At 45.7% G+C, this 13,380-nt stretch overlaps 1 protein-coding gene across 1 annotated transcript; it reads right to left on the reverse strand.

The window, feature by feature from the left end:
- Positions 1-12,591, reverse strand: NELFB (negative elongation factor complex member B). The gene is made up of 13 exons (XM_040606935.1): positions 12,427-12,591; positions 12,069-12,232; positions 11,795-11,894; positions 10,794-11,024; positions 8,676-8,861; positions 7,160-7,272; positions 6,360-6,462; positions 5,294-5,389; positions 3,787-3,929; positions 2,715-2,821; positions 1,625-1,766; positions 695-803; positions 1-439 (listed from the first exon to the last, which is right to left on the reverse strand). Exons 1-13 carry the CDS (start codon positions 12,526-12,528, stop codon positions 302-304), a joined length of 1,734 nt encoding a protein of 577 aa, XP_040462869.1. The 5' UTR covers positions 12,529-12,591; the 3' UTR covers positions 1-301.
- Between the last annotated feature and the right edge of the window lie 789 nt (positions 12,592-13,380).

Genomic DNA, 13,380 nt, shown 5'->3' on the forward strand with positions numbered 1-13,380 from the left:
TTAAAAATACACATTTTCTTTTTGAAAAAAATGTACAGTCGGATTTTAAGTGGATCTACAAGACAACACTCAGCTACCTTTAAGAAAAGTAAACCTTTGCAATGCACTGCATACAGAGTTTTCTAACCAGCAAGAGCCAGTGCGTTGGGTAAACTTCAGTGTTTCCTGAAAGAGCTTCAGTGGCTTTTTTTTTTGTTTCCACCCTGTAGGCAGAGACAGCTGAAAGGCAGTAGAGTGCCTTCACGCGGCAGAGCACTAGGTTAGTTCTTCTCCTGTCTCGCTCCTGCGCTACAGGCACGGCTCAGCGTGAGGCTGGTGTGGGCACAGCGGGCAAGGGCAGCTCCATGGAGGGAGTCTCAGTCACTTCGGCTGGACTTGGCTTGCGAAGCTCCAGTTTCTCAGTGAGTTGGTTATAAAGCTCCTTCACAGCTTCCCCACTCTGCAGAACGAGAAGTAGGGAGGGGAAAAACAGAAAAGTCATGCTTCATTCTAGCTGCTGCTAGCTAGAACACTAACTATGCAATTACTCTGTGTGTTTTAACACAAACCAATACAGAAAGAGGAAGTTACAAGGTAATTAAGATGCAACTTGGTACACTTGGAAAACAGAGCTCATGTTCCATTAAGCAAAGTCTGGAAAGGCAGCTGCTTTCATGTGCAATTAATTTTCCCTTTCTCATGCTTCCCTTCTTACCTGCTTGGTGGGTTCCAAAGCCTTCTGGAGAGACTCTAATTTGGCAGGCGCCACTTTGTGATTCAGATGAAGCAGCAGTCTTAGCACATGTCTATGTACATTCTCCTTTCTGCAAAAAGCGATTTTAAAGCAGAGTAACTGATATAAACAAACACCATCTTGAGAACAAGACAGCTACAGCAACAGTACCAGAACAATTCACACACCCACAGACCAGCAGCTTCGTTACAATTTTCCAAAACACCTGAGAATTATAGCCTACGTGCTACAGAGTGCTAATCCTGCCTTAGACTTTCAAGCAATTCAGATTAATTACTCAATAGGAGCCACGAAGCGTAGCAACCACGAGGAAGGAGGGGGAAGATTTTAAGCACAGACCGTAGCACGTGGCAGCAGCCGGTCTCTCTGCTGGACAGGCCACACGCATGTGCAGGAGGCCGTTTGTCCCTCCGTACGTGTGGAGGAAGCGGTAGCAGCAGCACATGCTGCTACGCCTGAACTGCCGTTCTAGCCACTCTTGGGGAAGCCTCCGTGGGGTTAGATCTGGTCTGCAGGCCATCAATCGAACCATAGTGACTTAACAGGTTGAACAGATACAGATTTTCTGTGGGCAGCTGACACTGCCAAGAGCTGAAGTTAGCTCTTCGTATTCAGACCTACTGGAAAACATAAAGTATATTGTCTTTTGAAACCCCAACTTATGAATAATGTATTACAGCTTAGATAATAATTCACAATCAACGCTTAACCATTTTGCTGACAAAAACTTGATCACCAAATATAAGCTTTTCCTTCAAGAAAAAAAGCATCAGGCTAGTATTTCCACTATATGTGGAGAGTTTCCTGTACTATTAAACTATAGGTCAAAGTAGTATAACCTCTCCCAGGTATCCTGTCAACTCATTTTCCCCTGAGGAAAATCTGATTTACCTTGAGCAGGCAGTGAGAAAGAAGCCATCAAAGAGACTGGTGCAGAACTCCTCAAGTGCGAATTCGTCACCCAGTAGCGTGAGGTTACCAGTAAGCAGATGCAGAAAAATGTCACTGAAGGCCAAGTCACTGAACGTCTCAACTAGACAACATGAAAAGGAGAGACTGAGACTGACAGGGATGTACCAAAACCTGACTACACAGTAGATGTTCCTGCAGAAAACTTTGCAGTGAGATTTCCTTCTAAAACAAGTAGCCCAGGCGGGCGGCTTTGATCTTTCAGATAGAAAAGATGAGGAACAGAGGAGTGAGAAGAATATGTAGGAAGTCCCTGCCTCTACCAAGGCTGAAGTCACAGAGTAGCTTGCTCCTGCCAAAAATCACAAAGCCCCCTACTATGCTCCTCCACCACCCTCTCTTCAAAGCCACATCCACCTCCTTGCACTCCTCAGACCCCGCAGTGAGTAGATTCAAATCACCAGTGGAAAACTCACCCACGTGAATGAGCTGACAGTTCAGCAAAGGGTTCAAAGAACACCAGAGCTGGAGTGAGGGAGCGGGAAGTGAACCCTCACCGCCACTGCCGGGAGCTGCAATTCCCAAGATTGCTTCAGAACTCTCATGCAATTTACCCCAGAGAAGTCAGTGAAGAAAATAATCCCAGGCAAAAATTTAAGGCTGTGTTCAGTCCTGTTTTGTCACAGGTATTTTCACCACACAAAGCTAAGTCCCAGGAATTTCCGGCCACCTGCAATTACTATGAGCAGCAGCAGAATTCCACTTGCTCTTTTATCTTTCTAGACTCATTCCAAACAGTTCTCAGCTAATCTCCTTGTTAATAGAGCTTTTGATCCACGGAACTACTGACCTTCAGCTGCTATCCCTAAATTCTCAGATCAGCAGCAAAGTATCCTAATTGCAGACAAACCCAAACACTTCTGCAGGACCTTAGAACTACGTCACCAGAAGAGCCAAAGGCAGAACATTAAATCTTTGACTCCGAAATCACTTTCACTCCAGGTTTAGTTGCCTACTCGGTGCCAAGTGCAAGGCAAACAGCTATAAAACGGAAGACAAGATAAAAACTTACCCAGTGCTGGCAGAAGCCTAAGGAAAGCGTTTTTGTTCCTCTGCTTAGTGATGTGGAGGATGTAATATAGCCCAATCTCACAAGCTATTCTGTTCTCCTGCAAGAATCTGTTATGGCAGAAGCAAAGTCTCTTCGTCAATAAAGCTAAAACGAATTAGTTGTCGGGTTTTTGTTAAACACAGGGTTTAGAATGCTGCTGGATAGCAACCAAGCCATTACAGCAGTGGCTAACCTCAAACCCACTGAAAAGCAGCTACTCAGTGACTGAGTAGATGATCATCGCTATGTTCACTACCACGGTCCAGAAAAATCTACTTCAGCAAACACACGCTGCCTCACAATCAAACAGTTGGATTCGACAGTGAACATTTATAACAGCATTAATGACAGAAGTGCTATTCAGGATGGGTTTTAGAAGAAGCCCAAATACTCAAAAATGATACAAAGTCCAATACTGTTTTGTTTTAGTTTCCCAAAGGTCAAATATCAACACTGCCACAGATGAGAGCACGACTACTGGGATACAATACTCCAGATTCTGGCATACAGGTAGGAATTGTGCTGGAAATCAGTGCACGATCTGAATACATCAGAGCACACAGAGGTTTTATTTATCTTTCTGACATCCCTGGAGTGACAGGTTATCAACAGAGAACAAGTGTCTGCGTGACAAAAATGCCAACTTTGCGATTTACAATAGCACTCTTCAGAGCCAAGCATGGGCACTTGTTCAGCTGCAACCAAATATCAAACGCTCATCATTCGCCGCTTGGCAAGCTCCACAAGCAGCATATTTGAAAGCAGTAATACAAAAGACTTTCATATTCGATCTGTCAAAAGGACAGTCATTACAGGAAATATTATTTTATGTAGATAGACTGAGGAATCACGGTGGAAACTTGTTCTGCTAAAAGAAAAGTTCAGGTTTGATTAACTGGGACTAAATCTTAGCCCGAGACCGTCTTCACTTTACCACATACAGTGTTTTTTCCTGTCAGCGTTGGCTGGCTCCTTGATATTTTGTTTTGGCAACAGGACTATGTATACAAAGTCGGGAAGGCAGATTACGTACTTGGTGAAAGCTTCAGGAATGGTGCTGGGGTACGGAATTGGTCCCTTCTCCTCCGAGGGCAGTTTCTGATCTACATTGAACGTGTGGTCATCCACCACAAAGGACATCAGCATAGGCAAGAACTTTGTGATCAGCTCAGCTTCCTTAGAGGGATGGAAGAAGAGAGGGAGAAGAACACCACTTTGATCAATCAGTTCATGCCACCTAATGGTCCTAGAGAGCCACAACAAATAGTGAGGCAGTATTACGAGCCCCACCCTCCACTTAGAAAAACAAGCTTTCAGACATCCAGTTCCAGTCAAAATTCTTGAATAATTCACTTCCACATGTTCCACTGGTAATCCGGAAAATTGTACTTCACCTCATCTACAGAAATACTCCCGCTCAAATCCTTTCTTTTGACAATTAGTAGCATTTCTTCTGAGAGACCTTTTCCAATACTGCTGCAAGCACTGCACATTAAGGATGGCATCAAACTGCTTTTATCAACAACTACAAATCATTTTGTTCATTCCCTAAACTGGCAGGGATCAATGCATAGCGAGAATAGCAACAATAAAAAGCATCTCCTCACAATAAGGCAGATCAACCTATGTTGTATCAGATTCACAGAGTGGGAGGTTACAGCTTGTGGCAATCACAAATAAAACAGTTTTTTAAATACAGATTTGGAGATTTCCTTTAAGAAAAAGGTTCACATGTTCTTTTTTTTTTCAAGCGATTCATCAGAGCGCCTCTGCCAAGTCAAACCACAGTGCTACTCCTGGAGTTTCGGTGACCCTCGCTGTTACAGTCTCAGTGTTAACGCACACCCTTCCTGTGGTAAATTTAAACGTGCCATCAGCCAGTAATACGTATTTTGGAGACTTCAAATGTCCCCCTAGGTAAACACTTGCTGCTTTATCGTTCAGAACAGAAACAGCACATTTCTCTTGAGAAACAGTCCCACCGTGTAACACCACGGTTAGCCTTCCTGCCATCAGCTGAACACACCTGCTCCCAAACTACGCTAGGGCTGCCCGTAATATCGGACAAAGGATTTCCAAAGCATGGGAAGATTGTAGCTGAACGTGGCACTACACAGAATTGCTACTACAGATAGCTGGAAGGGAAAAACATTTTTTGAGTCAAGGAAAAGCCACTACACTGCTACCAGAGTTTCAGACCAGCCTCTGAAATCCTGCCTTTCTCATACAAGATGGGTTTATACAAACTTGTCAGTAGAAGCTCCCAGGAACAACGAGCAATCAGTGCACAATTTAATAGAGATATGGTCTGATTTTAAAATAGTAAGGGTCAGGCATTCACGTAAATAAAACCCCAGGCAATCAAACCTTACAGCACGTCCACTTGAGCTGCTGCTCTGTGACCACTTACATATTTTTCTAAGCAAGCTATGATGAGAGGTATGCAGAATGAGTGTTACATCAGGGATGCAATAAAACAATAAACAAGTCTAAATGTGCTTAATTAGATGTTATAAATTCTAAACATGAAAATGGCTCACCATTTTTGGTTCCTTGAAGACTTGACTGTCAATCATGTCCCAGGCCCCCTGTCCCAAAGACAGCATCCTAAGGAGCAGCAGCAGATCCGGGCTTTCCTAGAATTTTAAGGGAAGGAGAAAACCAGCTATTTTGATCTTCCACAAGTTGCACATATATTTATTTGGAAGTAGTGGTTTACATTCAAAGATCTCCTAGACTAGCAGGAGACTATCAAAGACTGCTGGAGGCATTCAGTTCTCCAATTTAACTGACAACTGATTTCCTCAAATGTGAATCAAATAACAGACACATCTGAAGGTTTGTGGATTTTTGTAACATTTTATAAGGCACCAAGATGCAGCCGATCTGATCATGACATCATTTTTAAATGTGTCCTGCCAAATGAGTACACTGAAACATAACATGGCCAAATCAGGTCCCCTCAGCAGAACTAAGAAAGCATGTATAAGCATGACAACATTTTTTTGTTTATATTGTGCCCTGAAACCAAAACCATTTTCAGTCTTAAACTTCAAGAGCAAGTTATTCACTCCAACAATAAAATTCAGTGACCTGGGGATAAAAACAGCAAATGCTTTACACTCTGTTCAGACACCTGTAAGACTACCCTCCTTTAACGTTTAAGTACCTCCTGCAGACACTACTTGCAGGAACTGTATTATATTGCAGCCAACAGACCAACACAGTGTAACCAAATCCATCGCATTTACCATGGCAGGGAGGAAAGGGCTGCGGCTGTTAGGCAAACCAATGGAAGGACAAAGCAGGGAGGCACACGTTCAATAAATGACTCTACATAGGCATAGCTGTTAGGCTAGAATGGGCCATGCAAATAATTCATTGCCGATTTGGAGAGCCTCAAAACGTCCGTCTCCAAGAAGTGCTCCTGCAGAGCTCTAAGGTATGTGCCACAAATGGACAGGTAGTATCCTGTTTCCCTTATCTCAATTTACACATGCATTTGAGAACTTAATTGTACTTCTTCCACAGTGCCAGTCCTCTGCTGATGCATGCTCTTCAGTTAAGACTACAGCTCATATTAGGCACACATGCTGCAACACTCACCCTGGGTAAGGTGTCCTGCCCAACCAAGTCTTGCAGGTGCCTTATGGTACTCAAGGCTAAGGTGTTAATGGCAAAGGGATCACACAAGATCATTGATAAATCCCTGAGAAGAAAGAAAAATCAAATACACGTCATACATAACAATCCTGCTGTACAGTTCTGTATCCAGCTGTAGGACACCAGCTTCTTGAGAACATGTGTTTCACTGGCATAAGATGGTTGAGCCTATTCTTTGTTGTAATCCTGTAAACTATCATATTTAACATCAAAGTATTGTGGGCGTGTGTACACTGTATTTTTGTAAACACACACACGGCTGAATTTAAAAAGAGAGGTAGACACAAGACAAGCACTGTAACTACAACACCCTTACCACAATAATGTACAATCTGAATTTCTGTCGTTACCTACAAGTGTCCACCTGATGAAGCTTCTCCTGTCTTGTAAAAACACCATGAAAGTTATTTCTTTGACTTGAAAAGAGCATATTAGCTGAAAATAATTACTAAAAGTCTTCTGCACTAAAATCAAGCAGGAGGTCTCCCACAGTCTGTTACCAGGCCACCAGTCACCAGGCTGCAGGGGAGCGGTGACTCAAGCAGTACAAGCTATGACACCAGAACGTGCTTGGCTATGCCCTAGCGCATTAGTGCTCGTGACTATACTGGATTTGGCCAGGCAGAAGAGCTCCTGGCTGTTAGCTGGCTCTAGTGGAGAATTAACACCTACAATACCTGTTAGATGTCGTGACTGCCAGGAACGCATTTTCAGCTTCTCAATAAATAGCTCAAGTGCCTTACCCCAACACTTGTTCTTGTCCTTTCTTCACTCCATCCAGAAACCCTTGCAATTCCCGAGCTCTCTTGTTGTCCACAAACTTCTCCCGAATGCAAGCATCAAGGCACCAGGTGAACTGTTACAAAAAAGGAGAAAGCTTTATGAACCACAGCAACTCAATAAACCAGCAATAAAACATATGGTATCAGAGAAAACAGGCTCAGAATGACCTCCAAATACCTGGAATTAATACACTTATTAATATACCTAAGTATGGTACCAAGCTAGCCACAAATACAGAGCAGGTTGGAAATACAAACATCCCAAAAGGAGGTCAGAGATACTTATGTAAGTTCAACTTGTGTCATTTCTCCCCTCCCAAGAAAGGCATTCCCTGGCAATTAAGGAGCAGGCATGTATAAAATATACCGCTGCCCAGCACACCTGATCTATGAGGATTTGCACAAGCAGGAGGCTGAGAAAGAAGGAGCATCACTTAGCAGTATTAATATGGGAAATTTTAGCCATTGCAGTATCACTGCCACCCTCTACGTAGGGGACATAAACACTGGAGGTGCTTCTGCTTTAGAGCTGTATCACCAAAACGGAAAAAGATAGTTAAGTGAAACATTTTATTTGACCCAGAATTAAGGTGGGTTTTTTTTCCCCTTTCAGAAAATGACACATATTTGGCCCCAATATTTCAGCTGTCAGGAAAGAAAAACTTGCTGAGTTTTCTGAAATTCTTTCACTGTGGCTTACTGTCCTTGCAGCAGTCACTGCGTTTTGCAGTGGCAAGACGAGGTTGCTGAAAATAATCTGTAACTTGAACAGGAATTGCCCTTTTCTAGTCAGTCACTGTCTGTATACTGATTTTGGAGCTCTTGATCAGAAGACATTGAAAAGCATGCAGTAACATTTAGCATCACTCTAGGACATAATCTCCATAAGCAGAATATACATAAAACTTCGCTACATTACTTAAGAGAAAAAGCCTTATTCTAGATAAAGGTGATAGTGTCACAAGACACTATTTGTGGACAAAAACCAGCCACAAGATCCTGGTGTGACATTAACACATCTGTCACACCCCAAAATTTTAATAATGTTTTCTTATAATTCAAGATCCAGAGTATTTAATGTTACACACAGTTTACTGACAGATGGACTATATCACACCAGCCACAACAGGGAGGGAAGCAAGCTTCAATTAAGAACCTGGGGCTAGTTAACGGGGTGGTTTTTTGCAGCATCTACATAGGTCAGATTAGACATTGTTTTTAACACTGCACAAGTACCATAAATTTGAATGATTTATGGGTTATGAAATGAAAGCAAGCTGCTGGTTAACCAAGATGAAATTTTCACCTGAAGTTCCAAGGAATATAAGATGACTTTTGGATTCAAGGTCTGAACTCTCGTCACAGAGAGGAGTCACCTTCTCTGGGCTGAAGTCCTGCAGGGCAGCAGGTATGCACAGGAGTGGGCGAAACAGAAAATTCTCCAGTAATACTCCTATCTGTCCCACATGATTAATACCTTATGACACGGGTCAACGTTGCAGATTTCACTGGTTTCCAGGTCATGCAGCGACATCAGGAGCTCTGCCCGTAGCGTGCAGTAATGAACATTCCTTGTCCGAAGGAACAAAGTTCTCAGAAACTGCAACACCATATCGTAGAGCTTCACATTCTTCCCAATCATCTGGGTCAGCTTCTGAACCACCTAAACTCAAAGTGGAAAAAATGTGCACTCAGTACCAAGAGATACTGTTATTTCTCACACACACAAAATGTAAATTAATTTTTTACATGATTTATCAGATGGAAACACCTGCGTTGACATGACTTCCTGAAAAGGAACTATTTGTACCAAGATTTCCAAGAGCGTTTGTTCAAGATGTTCACCAAATCTTTCACAGCCATCATGAAAGAATAAAGAATGTCCAGAAAAGCTTTTGCAAAAGGAAATCAAAGCATTTGTAAAATAAGGTGCTCAGCTATGTGAAATGGCTAAGAAGCAGTTATTGATGTTATATAATTATGATAGATAGCAGCTAGTATGGGCTGTGTGTCGGATTTGTGCTGGAAACAGTGCTGGTAACCCAGGGACGTTTTAGTTCCCGCTCAGCAGTGCTGACACAGAGTTAAGCCTTTCCTTTTCCTCACACTGCCCTGCCAGCGAGCAGGCTGCGGGGCACAAGGAGTTGGGAAGGGACACAGCCGGGACACCTGACCCCACTGACCAAAGGGATATTCCGTGCCCTGTGACTTCAGCAAAAAAACTGGGGCTGGAGGTTGGCTGGGAGGGCCCTCGCGGCCTGGCTGGGCATTGGTCAGTTGGTGGTAAGCGACTGTTTTCATTTGCATCGCTTGTTTTTCTCGTGTTTTATTTTCCTCTGTTGTTTTTTCCTTACAAATGCCTTCTTACATTTCTTTTTAATTAATGACTGACTTTCTTTTACCCCTCTGATTCTCCCCCACACCCCACTGCGGGGGAGCGAAATGAGCAGATGTGTGGGGCTTAGCTGCCAGCCAGGGTTAAACCACAAGTCGGCAGTGTAAACCTGAAGTAAACTGCACCAGAGCACTTACACTAAGTGGGCTTTTGAAAGCAAAACAGATCCAAGCCAACCCCTCCATGTAACAGATGCGCTGCTCTCTCTGAAATTAAAGCTTTATACTGCTCTATTCCTTAGCATTCTCGATAGCAAGGTTTTTACAGAAACCCTGGTGTTTCCCTTTTGGGCCAAAAGCCCCCTGAGGTAAAGCGACACATTATAGCTGAACCATGGCAATGGCTTGCAGTTGCCAAGAAGAGAAGAGACCCACTCCTCCCAGCACCTGCACCCTCCCACATCAGTGGGATCCAGTCCTGGGTGATCCAGTCCATCTCCTTGCATGGCTTTGGTGCCAGCTGATCTCTTCTTTGAGCAGCTTCAACTCACCGTCTTGGAAAACTACTTACTGGTTGTATTTGCTAGAGCTTCTGTAGCAAGTCCCGAGCTTTATCAGCTCATGGAAGGGTCTGACAATCACCAGAGTTACAGGTAGAGAGGGGAGGAGCAGCACCTGCTATTCCTGTGGCTGAGTGTTGGATCAGCTCAGCCATCTCATATAGTTCCATTCAAAGAGCAACTCTGCTGAACGCCAACCTAGCTACAACTTTCCATGTCCCTTTCCATTACAAAAAACCAAAAACCAACCAAACAAAAAAAGCCCAAACAAAATAAACAAAAAAACCCCTTTTGCTGGCCTACGTCCTGCTAGGGAAAAGTCTCAAGAAAACAAATTTAATGCATTCAAACTGATTCAATAGAGATGCTCAGCCTTCAGAACAGCTGAGATGTATTAAAGCCAGACTAAGCCACAAAGGAAAAAATCTGGCCTTGCTATTTTTTCAAAAGCACAGAAACAGCTTAGAACACTAATCAATTATTACACAGCACTGAGTAATGACTACAATAATTCCTGCTGCTTTCAAGACACGTAGGACAAAACGGTCCAGTATTTCTTGCAAATACTTTGTCCAGCTAAACAACTTCAGTAGCAAAGTTGGGTGGGTGAAATGGATGCTCTGTTATTTGATGACATTGACTGAAAGGTGATTAATTCCATTTACAAGCATGTTGTAAGAGGGAGGCTTCCTTGTCCTTACCTCTCCTTGACGTCTTGTTTTGGGAGACGGACTGAAGAAATTGTGCAAGACAGAAATATCATTACTGAAGAGAATATTTTCCTTCTCCAGGATATATTGCTTCAGCAGTGGAGACACCTCATCACCAAACAGAGCCTGGTTATCTTGCCAAATCTGGCGCTTCACCTCCACTGCACATGCTTTGTACAAATCCTTATCAGCCATTACTAACTTCAGCTTCTTTTCAGGGACCTACGATTAACAGAGCAGTTATCAAAATGTAGAGCAGCTCACCTGACTGCCTGTCCAAGTAACAAGTAACCGACTACAGAAGACATCTAAATCATAATCTCAGGCAAACTGTAATTTACACAACAATCAAATTAACAACAGGCAGTATCACAGGCTCATCTTCTGCCTTACCTACTCCTGTAACAGTAAGCCAGTCCTAAGTCACTTAATGTCTTCAACAGCTAAATTATGCACCAAGCTTTTCCTTATTTCTTTCAAAGAAAAAAAATACTTCCTTTAAACCTATGATGCTGAGATTTGAGGTGATGTCTCAAAACTCAGCAAACTTAAAGAAGTTCTAGAAGCAGTTTTGAATCCGTTACCTTAAGTATGACACTTTTAACAAGACTACTCCTAGAGATTTTGTTTCAGAGAGAATCTCACTCCTTTCTACTTCTAGCTGCATTCTTCAAATTTTGTTTTCCACCTGTCACATATTTTTAAATCAGCTGCGGAAAAATTCACCTATCAATGAACTTCACTACTTTTAGGAAGCTGCATGTATTCAATAGAAGAGTGAAACTGTCCCGCCTGGTTATGAAAATGTAAAATGCTTTTTGAATTAGTCTACTAAGTTGTCACCAGACACAAGAATGTAGTAAATTTTCAGTCAGTTCCTAACACTGAATGACAGACTTACAGGAGGTCTGTGGATGGAGCACGCAGCCCAGCGGACAGAAAAGCTGTACCGCAGGGGTGTAAGAAACAGGCCGACAGCACAGCCGTCTTACCTTGGGCAAGTGCTTCATGACACACATTACCACAGGCTGTATGGAGGGCATCTTGACCAGGGAAAAGCTCTTCTCTAGGAGATCTTCCAGCTTCTTGTACCTGAAAACAATAGCAAGAGGCTATGTAACAGCAAAGAACCAAAGGGGCTCACCTCAGAGGTACTGGCACTTGATCCCCCAGGAGCCTAACTCTCCTTTGCAGAAGCTGCTCATCTGCTGATTTTTCCACACAAAATCCCCAGCTCGCACCAAATAACCAAGAATTCTGACAAACCTCTCCTCGACTTTCCCTTCCAAAGCGATGACGGAGACCCTCTCCAGCAGCTTCTCCCGCAGCTCGTCGAACACCGACTGGTGGAACTCCAGCCGGGGGGTGCCGTGCAGGTCCAGGAACGGCAGGGCGGACTGCAGCGAGGGCAGCAGCACTCCATTCTCAGTCTGCCAACACAAGCACCGGACCGGGGCGGAGGCGAGGGGTTAGCCGACCCCGCCAGCCAGCGAACGGCACCAGGGACTGCTAACGACATGCTGGCTAAGGAACAAAAAGAGGAAAAGCCCCACGGAGCAGGCCGCGCCCCGGGCCCACTCGGGCTCCCCGCCGCCCCGGCCCCTCAGGGGCGGCCCCGCCGCACCTGGAACTGCTCGATGGCCTTCAGCGGCTCCGTGCAATTGGTCAGCGTCTCCTTCAGGTCCTCGCCGTTGGCCACCCCCAGGTCCTGCAGCCCCGCGTACATGGCGGCCTAACCGGGCCCCGCCGGGCCCGCTCCCGCCGCAGCTCCCCCCGCGGGCCGGTCCGCCCCGCCCCCGGCCCCGCCGGTCCGGCTGCTCTTCCCCGCCCCGCCGAACCCGCTCCGCGCACAAAGGTTCCGGCCTCCCGTTGTGCGCGGCGGTGGCTGCCCGGATCCTGTGGGGCAGTGAGGGGCTACAGGCGGAGGGGAGCCGGCCTCTCCCCGGTCACGGGACGCCCCTGCGGGTCTGCAGCCGCTGCGGGTCCGGGACATGCCCCGGCTTGCCCCGCTCGGGCCTGCAGCCAGGGCCCTGCAGAGCTGCGCCGCTCCAGTCCGTCGCACAACCCGCTCCGGCACCTGCCCAGCGGTTACTGTAGGATCGAGGGGGGGAGCTGAGCCACACCGCGCCCCCGAGCCCCGCGGGGGGCTGCGAGCCCCGGTAGCCTGGGGAAGGGGGTGCGCGCCCCGCCGCCCTCCCCGCGCCCCAGCTGCGGCAGCAGCCCCGGCACGGCTCGGGGTGCGCCCCGCTCTGCCGGTGGGCGCTGCTGGGGTGCGCCCCGCTCTGCTGTTGAGTACTTTTGGGGTGCATGCTGCTTTGGCAGCAGGAGCTTTTGGGGTGCACTCTGCTCTGCCAGTGAGTGCTTTCTGCAGGGGCGATGCCGGACCAGCCTGACCACAGCAGGATCTGGCAGCTCCTCAGCAGCTGCTGGATATCGGTAGGTGCTGATGATATATCGCGATATTGGTATAAACTACTGTGACCAGCCCGTGGGCATAAAGCGATCAACCAACAGGCAGAGCTGAGCAGCCACTCCACGCACCCATCTGCAGCATTTCATTGAGACAGGAGGACACCTG

This window comes from Falco naumanni, chromosome 9 (assembly GCF_017639655.2).
Source record: "Falco naumanni isolate bFalNau1 chromosome 9, bFalNau1.pat, whole genome shotgun sequence".
Lineage (NCBI taxonomy): Eukaryota > Metazoa > Chordata > Aves > Falconiformes > Falconidae > Falco > Falco naumanni.

What these genes read in the sequence shown, in the direction of transcription:
- NELFB (XM_040606935.1), bottom strand. Translation starts at nt 12,528, where the DNA reads ATGTACGCGGGGCTGCAGGACCTGGGGGTGGCCAACGGCGAGGACCTG. An exon ending in GAAGGGAAAGTCGAGGAGAG is followed by an intron (nt 11,895 to 12,068) that starts GTTTGTCAGAAT and finishes TATTGTTTTCAG; the next exon opens with GTACAAGAAGCTGGAAGATC. An exon ending in ACGTTGACCCGTGTCATAAG is followed by an intron (nt 7,273 to 8,675) that starts GTATTAATCATG and finishes TTTTTGTAACAG; the next exon opens with TTCACCTGGTGCCTTGATGC.